Here is a 13,001-nt window from a genome sequence, read left to right as displayed (position 1 = left end):
CATTTTATGTAAGTGTAAAATTGGAGATAAATGACAAAAAGAATCTATGGGAATAAGTGAAGGGCATGACAAATAGTAGTTCACTATAAAGTTGGGGCGGCAAAAGCACCTTACTACAAATTTTTTTTTTTTTTTTTGTATTCACCTTACTACAATTTTTTTCCAAAAAATTGTTCTGTTCTGTAACATCCCGTCTAATTAGGAACCTATTTAAATTGTAATTAGGAATGTGATAGAGTACTTGCCTCCGGATTATATAAATGTTTGCTTTAGGCTAGAGTTAAATTAAATTAGGGAATTATTGGTATTACCATGGAAGGTGAGTACCTATTTTATGCATGTGAGATTATAGTTATGAGTATAGGGATAATTTAATTATAATACATAGAAAGCATATAACTACTTGGAATTATATGAGTACTCATTAAAAGTAGGTGATTAATTTTATTACAAAGAATAAACCCTTAATAAATAATTAGAGGGTACATAAAAACTATGGGGCATGGGTTAATTCCTAAATAGGAGAACCATTGGACTTGTATATTTGAACCCATTTTCCATTAAGGGCCTTAAAACTAACTTGTTGAACTTGGAATGCAGCCCCCTTGTTAGAACATGTGGTGCATCAAACTTTGCCTGAATTATTTGTAAAAGGACAGCATGTATTGAGCCTCTCTTTAGCGCACCATAGGCCATGTAACGTTGAAAATATGAATAAACATCCTTAGTTTTTTTTTAAAGTGTTGAAAACCAAATTTGCATGCATGTGTAAGTAATTTAGATTTTTGGTCAATTAAGGACAGCTGGAGAATTAACTCTATGGAAGAAAATGTGTTTATTATATGAACTTGAAGACCGAATGGTAACGCATGAGGGAACTTGTATTGTTTCGCTGTTAACAAACTGGTGTACTACCTTAAGTCAGAAATTAAAATAGTATAGAAGCTGTGAAAAACTGATTTCAGAATAAGAATTAGAAGCATGAGAAAGACGGATAAATCATAGGAATAAAATGAAACAGATTCTGACTTGTTCCGCATGTAATTAGGTGCGCGTAACTCTTATTGTGTGGGCTGACTGTTGGTCCTGTTGATTATTGCTTGGACACGAGGTAAGTGTTTGGTGGTATTACCTAATGTGACTATTAGCTAGTGTATAGAATTGTGAATTGTTGCTCACATGTGCCTTGGATTAATGTGCTGTTATATGCTATATATATGCTTCCTATGAATGTGACAAGATGGAAATTCATGAATGAGAAGTAACTGTTATGTGGCAGCTTGGTACGAAAAGTAAATGAAAGATATGTTATTATGATGATGATCTAGTCATGCATATACACCTCATAATTCATTCATTTCTTGTTTGTGTGTGAAGCATATCATGGCATACATGCACGAATTTCATGTTGTTCATGGATTAGAATATTTATCTAAATATGCATACGATTGAGCACGCATCATATAGGCATGCCTTCGGTACCAGGGTGTGGGACACTTGGCTTCCGTCCGCATAGGCCACAGTTGGAATTCACCTTTGAGGGAGCCATTATGGAATATCCACTGTGTATGTACGCGCACGACGGTGCTATGAGCGTAATGATGGCGTTATATATGCACTATGATATGTTAACGGAAAATGAAATGTTGATGTGACTGTTTACAATTTTGTGCCTAGTTTAATATTGTTGCATTATTGGTTTTGCCATCACACTACTGGAATTTTTCTCACTCCTTTGGGGCTGCAGTTTTTATAAAATTGCAGGAGGACGAAAGAGCATATGAGGACATGGATTATTTGGATATTTACTGTTAATTGCTGCTGTTTGGACTTGCTGCTATTTTGTCTGTGGGATGACGTTGGATGACTGTACTATTGTTATCTGGAGAACTTTAGACTACTGTTGGAACCATGATTTTATTACTGTTGTGAGACTTTTATGATTATCTATTACTTTGGAGAAATTCTGAAAACGTTTTGCGAAAATAATTTCTGAACGTTTATTTAGTGCTGATTTATAAACAGTTTTGCGAGCACTTCGCGAGTTATGTTTTGAGGGGCAAACGACCTCCGATTTTCTATTATTTTATACGCACGCAAAGCCCCAGACATGCTCTTTCTATATTACAAAGAATATTTTTGTGGATCGTTGAACTTGATTTTATACGAATTTTTCAAGACAGCAACGTCTGCCAGGAAAATACTATTTTCAGCAAGTTAAGAAATTTTAAAAGTATGCTCTGATTTTTTGTAAGTGACTCGATTTCAATTATAAGTTTTAATTAGAAACCTCAAAAAGATTTTTCAGTATCAAAGTAATGACGTCAAAAACTCTAATTCCGCGTAGCAAACAACTCTCTTAGATGCATACAGGGGAGGGTGTTACACTAAATGGTATCAGAGCAGTTTTGATTCAAGGTGTTTGAATTGATGAAATGTTTGCTGTTTGTACTTGGTTGTTGGATTGTTGTTGTTTGAATTTATTAGCTGATGGTATATTTCCTCTGAATTATTGCTGATTGGATATAACTGTGAATTGGTTGCTTTGTTATATGATAGAATTACATTGTTCAACTGCTGATGGTTGAATATAATTATTGAATTGTTTGCTAGCTGTTTTTGCATTATTCTTTGTGTTAATGGTACTTGTGGTGTCCGGTGTTAAACATGGTTATGCACACTTCAACGCTAAGTGGTGAGCCTGATCAACGCACTGCCACGCATGATGTGTGTGCACAATCATGGTGACCACGGGTACACTTGTGTCTGAGCACTATGCGTGAAATAGTGAATTGCTACTTGAATTAATGGTTAATTATAAATTCTATTTCCCATGGATTATAAGGAAGGTTTTATATATCTAAACTTGATGTGAATATTTTGATATCCTAAGCTGTAGATGATAATAAGTTATCTTTAAATAATGATTGCGGCTACATATTTGTTTTTCTGATTTATGACTTTTCTTGTGTGTTGTGATCGTGGCATATAGTTGGGTAATAGAAACTGTTATTCGTTTTCAGTAATCCTGTTGGGTCTCATAACTGAGTAAGGGTAGTAGTGATATAATCATGACAATTGATGTAGTTATCTAGCCTTACGAAGGACTTGTTATTTGACCTAAAAACTGTATGTAGACAAACTTATGTAGTGATAGATCACTTATCAAAGTAGATCCAGTTAATGCCCTTAGAAAGTAGAAGTTGGAACTAATTAAGGCTTAGACATATGGGTCTGCTGCCTTTGTAAATCTTCTAATGGTGAATTGGCACTAGACATAATTCTTGAGAAAGAAGTTGTTAAACAAAGTGGTGATGTGTAGGGTAGGGTACTTGACTCCTGTCTCTGTGTCCTTATTGTGAGTGATACTTGTCATTTTACTTCGTACGTATTGGATTGCCTTGTGTGATTTTGACCATTTTTAGACTTGCATATAAATTTACTGTTTCTGATTATAGCAATGGATTTTAGGTGGTGATTGTTTGAAGTTACCATCTTAGATTTTTAACATTTTATTGGAGCTGAATGCATAATCAAAGGAAAATTATCTGAATTGAATTTAGAATATAGTGAACTGAATAGATAAACTCTAATTACTTGGAAATACACTTTTGGCTTGTTTTATTATGTTAATTGACACCTGCTAAAATTCGTACTCGAATGAACATCAGAAGATTCTAACTGGTTACTATAATGTTTGTTTAATTGTGTATAAGTATGGATAGTCTGCACTGAAATTTACAATGGGATTAAAAAGAGAAATTGAAGTTCGCCTGTTATAAGCTTTAACTATTATGAGGTCATGCCTGTTAATTTTATTAAATTGTCGGTTCGGAAATCTGATGTCTGCGGGTACATAGGACTTTAAGTTTGGTTTATTTTTATGAACACTGTAATATTAACTTGGTCCAATCAGTTCGCTGCATCTAATGAATATCTACATTTAAATCATTTAACACTGGTCACATGTAAATTTTTAGCTGCATGATTCGGTTTTCCTGCTGAAAGAATTACAACTGAACTTGTTGAACAGTGCATTATGTTTAGTCCGTGATTTAATCTGTTCTTTGTATATACTGTTAAAGTAACGACTGAGGTACACTTGATTTTCTTTGGTGGGCTAATGTGAATCGAAAGAAAATTTTGTTTTAATTCAGTACTTTGCACTTGACATATGAGTTGTTCAACCTTCTTGACTAATATCTTTTGTTTGTGCCATAACTCGAATTGATGTAGCATTGTTTATTATGCTCTCACCATGTTGCACAGTATTCGATTCCAAAAGAAAGCTATATTTTTGGATTATAAATATACCGACCATTAAACTGCATCTATTCACCTTATGCTTTGATTAAATTATTAACTGAGAAACAACAGGTTATAATTTTTCTACTCTATGTTAAATTCTGGGATCAACCATTCTCTTGATCTGATTGCATGCGTGTTCAAATCCTAGATATAAATTAATATGAACCATTCCTACCTTCTGCACATGTTTGTTAGGAACTGTTAATCATTTTTGTATAAGCCATTCGAGCTAGTACCACTTAGAAATTTTTGTTATACCTGTATGGTTCCATGAACACCGTATATAAAAAATTGAGTGCATAATGTAAGGGTTGAATTTAACTTAAGCATCCTGATTTTGGTTAATTGCTGTTTAATCGAAACAATATTCAACCTGTGAATTAAATATGCTGCTGCAAACCTCATGTTAAAAGTTTGATATTCATTTTGAAATTGTTTAAATACAACATGAAATATTATTATTATTTTTTAAATGCTCTCACCGGATGGATGTATTGTTGCTTGTATGGATGAGATTAATTTTCTGTTTAAGTGGACTTTGGATTTGGTGCTTTTCTGCATGAGGTTTGTGCCGTGCTTGTGACTTGTCATTATAGATGGAAATTTAATTGCAACTCGGAAATTGGATGTGGTTTTGTGAACTTGAATTATGACAGTGTGGTCTTTGTTAGTGGATTATGTGGGGTAGCTATTTCAAAATTGTAAAATGTGTCGATAATTGGAAAGTCATATCATGATTAATGGATCCTCTGATCAGTGGAGTCAATTACATCTGAGGTACCTAGGAAAGCGGAAAGCTCGAGGAAGTTTCCTCATATGGGTGTTTTGACGAGCTGTATGAGGGGTACCACTTAACATGATATGTCTGTAAAGTAGGATAGAAGTTTTGTGATTTTATAAAGACTCCGTTTGTTTGAAAAATTAGAATAAGATGTGTCCTATTTTATTTGCTTGAATTCCTGAATGCTAATTATATCGAATTCTGTTTGTGATTGTATTTAGTAAGGTGATTGATGTAGAAGTCTGAATATGAGGCAAATGTGTGATGTGTTTGGCGAGTGTACTGAACCATTATCATAGATAAGGATTAAGTAGGAGGTGATGGCACGTCTAAGTTGTAACATGTATATTACTTCCTTGTTAAATGGACCCCTACATTCTTAGGAACTTTCGATTTGGGCCACTGACTTGTTAATTGCAATTTTATATGGAAACCTTTAAGTTTATGATCAGTTGAGTAATAGTATAGTGGGACTTGAAGGGTGAGCGATGATATAGGAATTTTGAAAAGCCTCTGTCTATTGCCATGTTTTACTTCACATGTTATAATTCTGAAGTGGGTGAATAGAAGGTTAATCACACATGCCTATACTAGTAATAATTATTAAAATTTATTTAGTAAAGAAGTGTTTTGCAAATGGATTTGTTTAGTTGTCAATTAATTAAGCACTAAAGCCCTAAACTCTATTACCGTCTTTTTAACTAGAATTTCTTGGTTTAGTAAGGTTTTCATGTCCGTTTTATTCCACTTATGTGTTATGATATTTGTTGATGTTTAAAAAGAACTCAGGAAATTGCTCGTATCATGATTAAGCTTAGGAAGATTTTCTTTATTCATTCCATATGAACAAAATTGTGTTATATCTATATTAATTAATGATCATGTAAAGTACAAATTTGTTGGTAATGTTCTGAGATGTTGATGACCTTTATAGCTGGCTGTATGAATGCAGTGAACTGTATGGCATGGTGTAATGATGTTAAGCGTTAGACTTAGGCAGATTTTGGAATGGTAAGACGAAGTTTGGGGACAAACTTCCAAACAAGTTGGGGAGAATGTAAGATCTCGTCTAATTAGGAACCTATTTAAATTGCAATTAGGAATGTGATAGAGTGCTTTCCTCCGGATTATATAAATGTTTGCTTTAGGCTAGAGTTAAATTAAATTAGGGAATTATTGGTATTACCATGAAAGGTGAGTACCTATTTTATGCATGTGAGATTATAGTTATGAGTATAGGAATAATTTAATTATAATACATAGAAAGCATATCACTACTTGGAATTATATGAGTACTCATTAAAAGTAGGTGATTAATTTTATTACAAAGAATAAACCCTTAGTAAATAATTAGAGGGTACATAAAAACTATGGGGCATGGGTTAATTCCTAAATAGGAGAACCATTGGACTTGTATATTTGAACCCATTTTCCATTAAGGGCCTTAAAACTAACTTGTTGAACTTGGAATGCAGCCCCCTTGTGAAAACATGTGGTGCATCAAACTTTGCCTGAATTATTTGTAAAAGGACAGCATGTATTGAGCCTCTCTTTAGCGCACCATAGGCCATGTAACGTTGAAAATATGAATAAACATCCTTAGTTTTTTTTTAAAGTGTTGAAAATCGAATTTGCATGCATGTGTAAGTAATTTAGATTTTTGGTCAATTAAGGACAACTGGTGAATTAACTCTCTGGCAGAAAATGTGTTTATTATATGAACTTGAAGACAGAATGGTAACGCATGAAGGAACTTGTATTGTTTCGCTGTTAACAAACTGGTGTACTACCTTAAGTCAGAAATTAAAATAGTATAGAATCTATGAAAAACCGATTTTAGAATAAGAATTAGAAGCATGAGAAAGACAGATAAATCATAGGAATAAAATGAAGCAGATTCTGACTTGTTCCGCATGTAATTAGGTGCGTGTAACTCTTATTGTGTGGGCTGACTGTTGGTGCTGTTGATTATTGCTTGGATGCGAGGTAAGTGTTTGGTGGTATTACCTAATGTGACTATTAGCTAGTGTATAGAATTGTGAATTGTTGCTCACATGTGCCTTGGATTAATGTGTTGTTATATGCTATATATATGCTGCCTATGAATGTGACAAAGATGGAAATTCATGAATGAGAAGTAACTGTTATGTGGCAGCTTGGTACGGAAAGTACATGAAAGATATGCTATTACGATGATGATCTAGTCATGCATATACACCTCATAATTCATTTGTTTCTTGTTTGTGTGTGAAGCATATCATGACATACTTGCACGAATTTCATGTTGTTCATGGATTAGAATATTTATCTAAATATGCATACGATTGAGCACGCATTATATAGGCATCCCTTCGGTACCAGGGTATGGGACACTTGGCTTCCGTCCGCATAGGCCACAGTTGGATTCACATTTAAGGGGGCCATTATGGAATATCCACTGTGTATGTACGCGCACGACGGTGCTATGAGCGTAATTATGGCGTTATATATGCACTAATGATATGTTAGTACGCGCACGAAGGTGCTATGAGCGTAATGATGGCGTTATATACGCACTATGATATGTTAACAGAAAATGAAATGTTGATGTGACTATTTACAATTTTGTGCCTAGTTTAATATTGTTGCATTATTGGATTTGCTATCACACTACTGGGATTTTTCTCACCCCTTTGGGGTTGCAATTTTTATAAAATTGCAGGAGGACGAAAGAGCATATGAGGACATGGATTATTTGGATATTTACTGTTAATTGCTGCTGTTTGAACTTGCTGCTATTTTTTCTGTTGGATGACGTTGGATGACTGTACTATTGTTATGTGGAGAACTTTAGACTACTGTTGGAACCTTGTTTTTAGTACTGTTGTGAGACTTTTATGATCATCTATTACTTTGGAGAAATTCTGAAAACGTTTTGCGAAAATAATTTCTGAGCGTTTATTTAGTGCTGATTTATAAACAGTTTTGCGAGCACTTCGCGAGTTATGTTTCGAGGGGCAAACGACCTCCGATTTGCTATTATTTTATACGCACGCGAAGCCCCAGACATGCTCTTTCTATATTACAAAGAATATTTTTGTGGATCGTTGAACTTGATATTATACGAATTTTTCAAGACAGCAACGTCTGCCAGGAAAATACTATTTTCAGCAAGTTAAGAAGTTTTAAAAGTATACTCTGATTTTTTGTAAGTGACTCGATTTCAATTATAAGTTTTAATTAGCAACCTCAAAATGATTTTTCAGTATCAAAGTAATGAAGTCAAAAACTTTAATTCCGCGTAGCAAACAACTCTCTTAGATGCATACAAGGGAGAGTGTTACATGTTCAAAGCATTGAGAGAAGTTTTTCCATAACAGAACAGTCAGATACATCATTTAAGTATACAGGATCAGTCCCTTCAGCAAGTATGGCGCGACACCCCTCCATGTCAACCACCAGCAGGCGAGGTTTATTATGGAGGACCAGGTACTCATGGTCCCTTCCAGAAATGGTAAAAAACACGGGAGTGAGAGGAAATTTTTTAAAAAGTAAGGGATTGGGATGGAAACATAATTTTCCAAAATTAGAAAAGAGATCACCTAATTATCATAGTCCCAGATCACTATATAAAATTCCCCAGCAGGTATAGATTGATGACATTAGTCCCGTCACAATAGTTGACGGCACTCTCTTTAATATTTTTGTTTCCTCTCTACCAATTTTCTCTCTTGACTTCTCATTACTAACTCCCTCAAGTCTATTTCATTTCCGTCTCTCTATTAGGTACTAGGTACTTCCCTCTGCCACTTCGTTTCACACCTCAGGTAAATAGCATTTTATTATTTTTTATTATTGTAAGTACTTTTATATGTTATTTGCAAACCCTAGGTTAGAAGCCTATTTAGTAAAATAGTTAATTAGTAATTATAATTAATAAAATAATGAAATAGCAGTTATAATTAGCATTTATAAAAATTGGGATATAATTGGCCTCATTAGTTAGTTTTGAGGTATAAACATTTGATATATTTAAAATTAAACTGATTCACTAATAATTCACAAAAATAATAAACTGATTCACTAATTATAATTCACTACTTAATCAATTCAATAATTTAATTCACTAATTAGGCTTTAGGCCTTTATCCTAAGGTATTATAAATAATATTTAAAATAATTCACAAAAACTAATTATTAATTCACTAATTATTTTTCTCCATTAACTTTATTCACTAATTTATTAATTTACCAATTTTAAAATGACATTCAAGTATTAATTTACAAAAATATTAAACTAATTCACTACTTAATTAATTCACTAATTAGGCTTTAGGCTTTTATCCTAAGGTATTATAAATAATATATAAAATAATTTACAAAATTTAATTACTAATTCCCTATTTATATAACTACTATTTCATTATTTTATTAATTATAATTACTAATTAACTATTTTACTAAATAGGCTTCTAAATTAGGGATTGCAAATAACATATAAAAGTACTTACAAAAATAAATAATAATAAAATCCTATTTACCTGAGATGTGAAACGAAGTGGCAGAGGGAGGTGCCTAATAGAAAGAGACGAAAATGAAATAGACAAGAGGGAGTAGTAATGAGAAGTTTTAGAGAAAATGGGTAGAGAGAGAACGAAAATATTAAAAAGAGTGTCGTCAACTACTGTGACGGACTGATGTCATCAATCCACCAATCCCGTAAACATGCCTTACGGGTAGATCCGGCAAAATGGGTTTTCCTCCGCGGCCCAACCCGTCCAATCTGTTAAATGGGGTAGAATGGGTTGAGTTTTTCAATCCATCTTAAAAGCGGGACGGGGTGGGGTGGACTCATTTTTTGACGGGTTGATGGCGGGCATAGAAAATTTTTTGTTTAAATTTTTTGTTTTGCTAATAAGCCAAGTTTTTTTATGGCGGGCAAAAAAAATATAGCTTATAACAATATTTAAATTTTTTGTTTTGCTAATAAGCCAAGTTTTTTGATGGCGGGCATAGACACAATCACCATCTTAAATTATTCATCAAAAAAAAAAAAAAAAAACCATCTTAAATCCTTTTTTTTTTTTTTGATAACAATCTTAAATCCTTTAACAATTAGACGTGATGTTAGTGTCAAAGGTTCGATTTTTCCTTTCCCTACCTAGATATTAACACATGATTAAATGATCATATAACAAATTTTTCAATAATAGCATATCTAAATTCTTAAAGAAGAGACTGTATTGGGTTCCTCGGTAGGTTCAAGTATAGCAAATGAATGCGCATAATAGCAATATATTTCCAATGGCCTGGTTGATCCACATTAAATACCATTTGTCAACACTAAACTTATGGGCTGGGCCCAAATAAATGGACCCAGAATTCAAAAAATGAAAACTAACGGCTAGTTCATTGCCCATTGTTTTTAGTAAAAAATGCGCAAGCTCCAACGGTCATTTTTTTTTATGCTTTCTCCTTTTATAAGAGCCTAGCAACTTTGCCCTAAAGTCATTCATATATTTCTTGTATCTTCCTTTGAATCTTGTGCTCCTCTCTCTTTCTCTCTACAATACCGTCAAATCCAACTTTCGTGTGATCTTTGATTGCATCGGTTTCAATGGAGACTCCATCATCCACCGCAAGAAGAGTCACAAGATCACAGACAAACTTGGCTGCTTCCAATAACACCATCAGCAGCAACAACATTTCATTTTCAAGTGAGTGATTTTTCTCTTCTACTATAATCATCAAAACACCCCATCATTATTTTCTTTCTTAAAATTCAATTTTAGTTAATGGGTTTTCATTCTTTCCTTCTTTCTCAGAAAAGATTGAAGATTCAGAGAAGAATCTGTCAAAAACAAGGCAAAGAAACGGGCAACAACAACAACAAGAACGATGTGCATTGGTTGACATATCGAACGATTCACCAATTGTGGGGCTTGCCAGTGGCGATCTTGAGACACCATTGTCGTCTATAGTGAAGCAGAGGGGAAGCAGAGTGAAGAAGACACCGTGTTCCGGTGAAGCATTGCTGAGGGGTCAGGTGAAGACCCTCTTGCAGAAGGTTGAAGAAGAAGCTGAGATTTCCAAACTCTCAATGGAAATTCGTCCATTTCTTCAACTTGCCAACTCTCCAATGTCACTTCTTGCCCCCACTCCCGCAAACACACCTCAAATCCCGAATCTTTCCAACGAGGGTGGCCTTAACAATCGCACGGGTTTGGTTTCGGTGTTACCTTCTCCCTTGATTGAAGAACAATTGATTCCTCAGGTTAGTCTTGATTAAAATTTAATCTTTTTCTTTATTCTGTTTGTGGCAAGAAAATGAATGTTTTTTTTTTCTTTTTTCTTTTTTCTTTTTTATGGCAGGTGATGAATCAAATATTTGATGGGAAGAATAAAGAGAACCCTGAATCTGAGAAGAGTTTGATAACAAGGTCCCTCCTTCTTGATTTCTCAGACAAATCTGAGGTTTCAGAATGCTCCTCTGTGCTGACTTCTATAGAGAAATCCCATGGCTCCACTGAAGATGATGCTGCTTCTTCTATTTGGTCAATACAAGTCAAAGCAAAAACACATGAAGAAGATGATGAGGAGGAGGAAATGGCTGAAAAAGAAGATGATGAGGAAGAAGACTATTATGATGAGGATGCTGAAGAAGAAGAGTATGATGATGGAGGGTTGCTGGTTGATGAACTGTGTGCAGGCTTGAACAACATTAGTGTGAACAATGAAAGGGTGGTGGCTCCTATGTTTGCTGGAAAGCACACAAGATTTGTTTACGATAGTGATGATGAGCTTGTGGAAGAAGTGGAAGTTGAATGTTGTGCTGAGATTGCCTCTAATGTCCTACGTTTGAAGGGGTTGCCTACCCCAACAGGAAAGCACCTTCGCTTTCCCGAGGAGGAAGAAAAATCTTCTTTTTGATTCATGTTGTGCGTGATTTTGGTTGTCTTTCTTGACACCTTTTTGGTCATTGTTTTTTTTCTTGGACCACACTTTGGTGTGGTTGGGAATGCTCTCCGGTAAAATTGTTTCTTTCATTATTACATTTGGAATTTAATAATAGTTGTTGCAACTTTCTCCATTATCGCCCAATCATTCAATATAATTAGCTCTCATTCAGCAATTATATATAATTAAAAAAAATTGAGGGAAACAAATGCAGAACCATTACTATCATTTTAAGCTTAAGTTGAAAGAGTTTCTCTTCCCCTATTATTTATACAAAGAGAAATTGTATTTCTCCAATGAACCGATTATCTTCGGTGAGTAGAAAACAACATCATTTTAATTTTAAGATTAAAAAATAATAATCATAAAGACTATGTAATAATCCTGTAATAAATTAAAATTATAAAAATACCTTAATTTTTGACACAAAATAATACGATATCGTTTGGTTTCATCGGAGATTTCCGATAATTATACAAAGGGAAAAATATTTCCCATTTTTGTCACAAAATAATACGACAGACATCTTTGGGTTCACCGGAGATTTCTGATAATTATACTAAGGAAAAAGTATTTATACAAAGGGAAAAAATATTTCTGAGATTATACGACATCGTTTGGGTTCTCTTCCCCTATTATTTATACAAAGGGAAATTTCTCCAATGATAGGAAGATAAAATTATCTCCCCTCGTTTTAATTTTAAGATTAAAAAATTATAATAATAAAGACTAATATAACCCTACAATAAATTAAAATTATAAAAATACCTTAATTTTTAGGAAAAACTTCATTCTTACCCACTGTGATTTTATTCTCACTCACTGTGATTTTATTCTCACTCACTGTGATTTTGTGATTTATCATTTGACCCATGTGATTTAACCCACTGTGCTGAGATATTTTGTCATTTAACTCCCTATGGTTTCAAATTTTGACTTAGAGCCCTTGTAATTACAAAAATTTTCAATTAGACAC

The 13,001-nt window shown here is 33.8% G+C and overlaps 1 protein-coding gene across 1 annotated transcript; it reads left to right on the top strand.

The window, feature by feature from the left end:
* The first annotated feature begins 10,682 nt into the window (after positions 1 to 10,682).
* On the top strand, positions 10,683 to 11,998 carry LOC133296330 (uncharacterized). The gene is made up of 3 exons (XM_061495293.1): positions 10,683 to 10,785; positions 10,894 to 11,342; positions 11,441 to 11,998. The coding sequence occupies exons 1-3, from the start codon at positions 10,686 to 10,688 to the stop codon at positions 11,996 to 11,998; spliced, it is 1,107 nt and encodes a 368-aa protein (XP_061351277.1). The 5' UTR covers positions 10,683 to 10,685.
* Positions 11,999 to 13,001: the final 1,003 nt, after the last annotated feature.

The sequence above is a fragment of the Gastrolobium bilobum genome, unplaced genomic scaffold, assembly GCF_033153095.1.
Source record: "Gastrolobium bilobum isolate Gb01-03AN ecotype WA unplaced genomic scaffold, APGP_CSIRO_Gbil_v1 utg11328, whole genome shotgun sequence".
Classification (NCBI taxonomy): domain Eukaryota; kingdom Viridiplantae; phylum Streptophyta; class Magnoliopsida; order Fabales; family Fabaceae; genus Gastrolobium; species Gastrolobium bilobum.
This window is presented reverse-complemented; position numbering and strand designations above follow the sequence as displayed.